At 37.2% G+C, this 7,286-nt stretch overlaps 1 protein-coding gene across 3 annotated transcripts in view; it reads right to left on the reverse strand.

The window, feature by feature from the left end:
- Amph (amphiphysin) overlaps positions 1-7,286 on the reverse strand; it is a 184,264-nt gene that overhangs the window by 31,934 nt on the left and 145,044 nt on the right. For all 3 annotated transcript variants that reach the window (XM_005371896.2, XM_005371894.2, XM_005371892.2), the window contains exons 12-14: positions 3,747-3,863; positions 2,448-2,471; positions 488-511 (exon numbers count right to left, since the gene is read on the reverse strand). In XM_005371896.2, the coding sequence (XP_005371953.1) occupies positions 488-511; positions 2,448-2,471; positions 3,747-3,863 (165 nt within the window). The remainder of the gene's footprint in view (positions 1-487; positions 512-2,447; positions 2,472-3,746; positions 3,864-7,286) is intronic.

The following is a 7,286-nucleotide window of genomic DNA, read 5'->3' on the forward strand; positions in this document are numbered from 1 at the left end:
GGCTGACACTGTCTGTTCTAGCATGAGGGCCCCAAGTAAATGCACCTATAGTTTCAGGTCTTTGAAGCTCTTCAGCCAAACCACTGTCAGGAGTTTCGTCTATGATGAGGTTACACATAGAAAGACTTTTGGAAGAGTCAGTCTTTAAAGTATGTAGAAAAGCAAAGGGGGGAGAAAAAGATGAAACAGACCATGAAATATTTGATGAAAAACCTACAGCTCTTCACTAGTGTAGTACCAGTTAAATAAAACAAAAACTAAAATTAAATAAACTTAAAAAAATACTTGGCAGAGAAACCCTGTCTCAAAAACAAATATAAACAAATAAATAAATAAATATAAAAATAAAAAAAAACACTAGAGTTAATTGACTTAAGGTCAATCTAGAACTAGCAATGCCATGGAGAGAAGTCAGTCTACCAAAAAATGCCATATGTATAAATGTTAGGTATCTTTAAAATCTAGAATCTTATAAAAATCAACTTACCGGTTGTACCAAATCAGTGGTTGTCTGAAAGAGGGGGGAGAAAAAAGTAAAAAAGGAGAAACATTTCACTGGTCAACATCTCATTCTGTCCAGGCACAACATTCTTATGAATGCTGTAGCTTTTACTGTACGGGAATTAAATTTTACCACTTGTTATAAAAATGATTTTTGCCCTAAAATTTCTTCAAGACAATTGTGGAAGAGGCACAAATGAAACACAAAGAGCCTGTGCTGTTCTCTAGCATCAGTGAGGATGTTTTGTGGCTAGTTCACAGTTTCAACCTTAGGAGACCATGAAATGAAAATGATTATCCAATGAACATGCAAGTCTGAGACCACCAGAATGCACAGATATCAAGAAATTATTCCATATCATAGGCTCTATAGGAGCAAAATGTCAAACTCATTCTTCACTAGGGTCTACCTTTGAGGCTTGTGTTGAATGGAGAATAAATTCTTATTAACCACATGACTACCTTGAGGATTCTCTTGACAGTCTTCCTTCAACCTAGAAGCCATTTTCAACCCACATAAAAAAATACCCTTTAGAAAAAAAATACCCTTTAGAGTAGACAGAACTATGAATGACAGTAGTATGTCAGAAAGTCACGATTTCATCCGTTTTTATTATGACTACTATTCCTAGCAGGTCTGTCCTCTGAAGCAGTGAAAAGCTTCTTATAGAGGTACCTCTGCTCTCTCTGCATTCCTTTTAGAGAGGGAAGAAAATGTGTCATAGTTCTAATTAAAATTATGAAATTTTGGGATTACCAAGATTAGTATTATTCCCATAATTAACAATAAAAGTAACACACAGTTGAAGTTAGAACTCTAGTGTCCTGAATATCACCCCATCCCCCCTTTAGAAAGTATACAAGCAACACTAAATCCATGTTAAACATATTGACTTGGTCATGCATGCCTTCGACCAACACTGTTAGCTGTGATCTTGATCTCTTTCAAGGATCCTAAAAAAAAATAGAATATAAACTCTAGGGAGGAGGATGAACATCCTTTTTATTTTTAGGAAGCAAGAAGAAATACCACTGCTGAAGACTGTGTCCACAAATAATAGTTATATCTATTGAATGTGTCTGCTGCAGTTTACTAAACCCCGGTATAATTCTGAAGAATTCACAATCAGAGTTTTTTAAAGGCTAAGACTATGCCTTAAGGAATGTCAGGCTTCACATGGGGTCACCAGTCTCCTAAATTTGCAATGCCATGAACACCACAAAGTTCTGGTCACTTCTTTCCCTCCCCACCCCTTCTTTCTCCCTAGTCTAAATTCTAAAAATATTCAACCTTGCACATCAAGTTAGCTTTATAAAACAACACTATAATTATAGCTACCTTTTGTTGATCCATATCACATACTGAGCTAAATACTATACACATGTCTTCTTAAGCCTCTCACAGCACTCTGAGGTAGGGATCATTATCTTTATTTTATAGATGAGAAAAGATGATACTTATAGAATTATAGAAATTTATCACACTTACAAGATTATAAGAATTAGTGTCTGAACACAAATCCACAGCTGTCTAGCTCAAATTTTCCAAATGTTTCAACCAAACTTAATTGAATATAATGATGAAAAAATTGTTATCACCTCTGATTTTCTCATCCACACTGTGTTATGATTTTATCTAAGAGTACCACACACCTAAGAGCCTTCCATTACGACAGCACTTTTGGTCATCATCTCCCACAGGAAGACACAAAGAGCACAATGCCATTGTCTTGATCCCTACCAGTTCAGCAATGTAGACCACTGACACACATTTCTCTACTAGGCTTTTTTGGATTTTGGAAAAGCTCACAACTTTCAGGTATTTTTCTATGGTAATACAGTATCATTAAATGTATGGGCTTTCTTCTTCTCATAAATAAAAACATATATTGAGGTTTCCAAATTTTTTTGATCAGAATATGTGAAATTACTTCTCAATGCCTTACCGTCCATAAGTCCCAGGGCAACGTCTAAAAGAAAACAAAGAAAAACATTATGAGTAAAAGTCCATAGTTAGTAATAAAATAAAGATGCCAGGGAGAGTTGCAATGTCACACACATGTGACATTTAGAGCAGCACTCTTTCCTAGGCCCATTTTTGATAATAGAAACACTCTAATTCCATTATCTATTTTGGTGGACACACTTCACATGCAGCTATTGAGAACTTGAAATGTGCTAGTCTAAATGAAGCAAACTTTAAATTTTATATACCTTCACTTAGTTTGAGTTTAGCCACATGTAGATACCATGAGAACAGCAGGGATCTAAGCCGTCTGCCTTTGCTCTTTAGACTAGCTTGCTTGGTACTGACAGTGATTTACAGTAAGTATGGTATTTCACTATACACACATCATTAAAACAAAAATGCTTTCCAACACTAGGGGTTATCATATCATTGAGGAAATGCAGATTTCGAGACTTTAATCCTTAACCGATGTGCTTGCCTCTTTCTACTATCTCAAGAATATATCTTATGACCAGTTTGATGGCAAACAGATCCTCAAATATGCTCCAATATAACTGGGATACAGAACATACAGATTAATTGGCAGTCACGCTTATTGTAGCAGGTACCCATTAAAACATATTAATGCATGCCTGATGTGCACTCACTACTGATGGTTTCATTATAAAGCACCCAATGCAAGGATCCCTCTGACAGAGAATCTTATTACAAAGGCTACGGGAAGTAGTTGGAACTACAGAGTAAGGAAGTGATGAGCAAGAGCAAGCACAAGAGCCAAGGTACTCCACATCCATGGTCAGGAACCAGGGCAGGGTTCTTCACAACGAACACAAGGGCAACTTCAAGTTCGCAACTATCTAGGCTGCAAACACAGCCTCGATGGAGGAGGGTCTGATGGTTATTCAAATAAACCTTGCCTTGCAGAGTATGAGAAAGGAAGTAGTGCAGAAAGGACAGCAAAAGAGCTTCGTTTAGGGAAGGCACGAGGCATATGATTAGAGCCTACTCTCCTTTGAGAGAAGTGAGACATTGAGAACTACCCTGGGAGACCCAATTCTGAAGCAAACATCTGGGGTGGCAGGAGAAGGCTAATGGCATGGAGAAATAGAAAATATTTGGTACTAATAAAGTGTTATTTCTATGCCTTATGAGTAGGAAATAATTTTCAACCAAAACGAAAAAATAGCTAACCCTCAATTGGAAGGCACAGTGAGCGCCAGTTAACTAGGCATAATGAAGGGTTCTCATCCCTAGACTTCCCACACTCACTTTATACCTGAGACATGGGGGAGTGGGCTGCTGTAGCAGAACCGGCAGGAGTCACATCAGGCTTGAAAGGGTCAAAGTCCAGATCCAGCAAAGTCTCCTCCTTCTTCACCTCTAGGACTTCATTCTGTTAAGACGGATAGGAACTAATGGAATGAGCAAGGCAGAATGTCTCACCGATATGCCCCTAGTCACGTCAGGGCTTCATCCAATGCTGTGATAAAGTCTAACCACACATAACCCACTCCCCAGGTCACATTCCAGGTCAGATTTCCCATCAAGGGGAGGAATCGGAATGCCACACAGGTAAAAGAATTATCTTTTTTGGTTATCTCAAACAATGGATATCAGAAAATGCACAGATAAAAAACACAGATGAATATAAAAATAATAAGATGTACTGAGCATTGAGCCCATTAGCACAATCCACTGCTGTGGTATACCTCTATGATTCTAAAACATAGATAGGAAGGAACCAATGAATTCTACTGAATTCACCTTTCCCATCCTCCTGGTGGTTCTCATTTGTATGCTATATATGAAATGTGCCCTAGATGTTCAGTGTATGAACCCTTGGTCTCCACCTGATGGCACATTTTTGGGAATATGGAAACTTTATGTGGAAGTGTTAGAAGGAGGTTCTAGGTTTTATAGGCTGCCCCCTTCCTATCCTCCCTTTCCTTCATAACTGTGGACTCAATGTGACCATCCATCTTGTATTCCTGCTGCTATCCCCTCTATTTCATGATACATTGTCTCTCAAACAGTGAGATGAAATGTACCCTTGACTTCAGTTGCTTCTCATCAGGAATTAATACTCCATTTCCTGATTTAGTTATCATATGATCTATCCTATCATTGTATGTGTTCATGTGTGTGTGTGTGTCTGTGTGTGGTAAGAATTGTAAGACTATATTAAGCATTAGTATCTATTCACCTGTGGCAATGGTACACAGGGAAACAGCATGGACTTGAAGTTAGGTAAACCTGGGCTCAAGCTACACAGTAAAGGGCAAAACTGAGACAAGGTCTCCATATACTATACCACAGTGGCAGGAATTGGGGGCAGTTTCACAGAGTCAAGTAACATGTTTTTGATATTTGGTATGTTTCATTTTTGAACATTTTGTTGTATAGAAATTGAAAGGTCACATCAGTGGAGGAACATGCAACATAAAGTTGAAGTGGCTGCAGAAAGGTTTTGAAGATGGGAATTGTTTTCATTACTGATCAAAGAAACAAACTTCCGAATACAGAAATGCACAAACAGCTGGGAGGGTGTAACGGTAATACTTTAACATCCTACATAGGTTGTGTAGGAAAGCTGCTTTGTGTTACTGTGTGGGCTCCCTTTTAAATTAATAATGCATTCTTATTATCTAGGTTAAAACTACATTTACTAAGTTATTTTTAGTACTTAGGGATAGATTTTTATCGTTCTTGTACATTATTTTAAAATGTAAGAATTTTCAGTTTAATCAAACTCAAAACATTTTTTTTTACTTCAGTTATGTGTCCCTTTTGTTATGTTTCTAGTGATGTCTATTCATTGTATGGAGTGAAGGCTTTCATAAACATCTTTTGAATTAAGTGTAGTTTGATCATTTTCACCCCATATGCCTTACTCTTTCTCCCACCCCTCCTAGTCTCCAAATAGTATATTATCAGAGTTTTAATAAATAAAGCTTGCCTGAATGTCAATGAAAAACAGCTACACTCGTCAGCCATGCAGGCCCTGCAGTGGTTGCACACACCTTTAATCCCAGCAGCCACACTAGTTATCCATAGACTGGGCGCTGGTGGTGCATGCCTTCAATCCCAGCACTAGAGAGGAATATAATGGGAAGAGACAGCTCTCAAGCTCATCGTCATACTAAGGATTTGAGGAGGCAGGGTCACCATTTCAGTTTGAGGTTAAAGGTCAGAGTCATTGGCTGACTGCTTCATTTTTCTGATCTTCAAGTTGAACCCCAATATCTGTCTCTGGGTTTTTATTATTTGTGCTACATGTCTCTTTCTTGTCCTAGACAATTTTGCTTCTTCTTTTATGTCATATAATATATATTTACATAATATATTATATATGTCCCTATTGCTTCTTTTCATATTATATAAATATTTATGCCCAAAACTCTCTCATATATATCATATATATGCTCCAATATTAGTTTTTAGCTTTCCATTTTTCCAGCATGATTATTCCTCATATACTTTTAAAATTTCATAGACATTGTTCTTTCAAAAACATTTTATTTGTCAGTAATTTAAATATTAAAAGTGATTCCCATGTTCTTCGGAAAGATGGAACATGTAGTTGGAAGGGAGAAATGGTAGGAGGGGTCTGGAAGGAGTGGAAGAAGGACTATTGGAGACAGCTGTCATCAAAATAGATTATATAAATATGTGAAGAGCAATAAATAATATATATTTATATCTAATAATGTCTAATACAGAATTTTGCCAAGTATTTGCCTACAAAAGTATCATATTTCCCACATAGCAAACAGATTACTAGAAGAAAGAGGTAACACAAAAACAAGCTCTGTGCTTCCAATGAAAACAATTTCTTTATCAAATCTTGAAACCAAGATAATGGGAGAGCTAGACAGCATGTGGAAAGCAGCTTTGAATTGTTATGATGGATCAGTAAAGCAGGGAAATGCCTGCCACTGTCTATTAAACCCAGAACTCTGTGGGAATGTGCTCCCTTTCCGGGGCGTCCGCCAGCCAGTCAGGAAGACACTCACCTCTCCAGTGGATCTTCTGGAGGAATTAGAGAAGGGGTGAATTGTTACCAAAATATACAATATTAAATCCTCAAATAATTAATAAAATCTAAAACATAATAAGGATTCATGTACAGGATTGCTTTTTACTGTTTAAGTTCTTGGGAGGGGGGAAGATGAGGAAAGGACAAGCTGTCCTACAACAGTTTATTTTTGAGGACAAAAAATTAGAAAATCAGAAAAGCAATTTGGTCTAAGACTCCATAGTGTCCTCTGAGTAGGAAGAAAGCACTTCCCATGGGAAATTCTGAGCTATACTTAAGGTTTGGGCCATTAGAGGGCTCTGCAGGCTCGGTGGATTTCTGTTCTCAGTCCCAAGGACACAGTTGGGAAAGTGTTGCTGCTGAGCCGATTTTTTTTTTCTATCAGACAGGATAGATTTGCTTCTTACATTTGCAGCATCTGGCCAAGATGAACATAAGTGTTTTTCTTTCCGATTAAGTGCATGATAAAAATAGCCATCTGCAGCCATAAATGATCTTCTAAATGCAGGGTGACTCATTTAGGGAAAAAAAAAATACAGACAACACGGAGAAGAATCATTTTACATTAATATAGGGGGAAATAATCTCAGATAACTTTCAGCTTTCTAGTTTTCAGTACTTCATTTTTCAACAAGAATTGATATCTTTCCTCTATCGTTCATTTGTCTGTGTACTGCCCAAAACATTATTACCCAGATTATACAATATATTAGTTTATAATATGATGTGGGAATGATTTCTTATTAATAAAGAAACTGCCTAGGCCCATTTCATAGGCCA

The sequence above is a fragment of the Microtus ochrogaster genome, unplaced genomic scaffold (assembly GCF_000317375.1).
Source record: "Microtus ochrogaster isolate Prairie Vole_2 unplaced genomic scaffold, MicOch1.0 UNK135, whole genome shotgun sequence".
Classification (NCBI taxonomy): Eukaryota; Metazoa; Chordata; class Mammalia; order Rodentia; family Cricetidae; genus Microtus; species Microtus ochrogaster.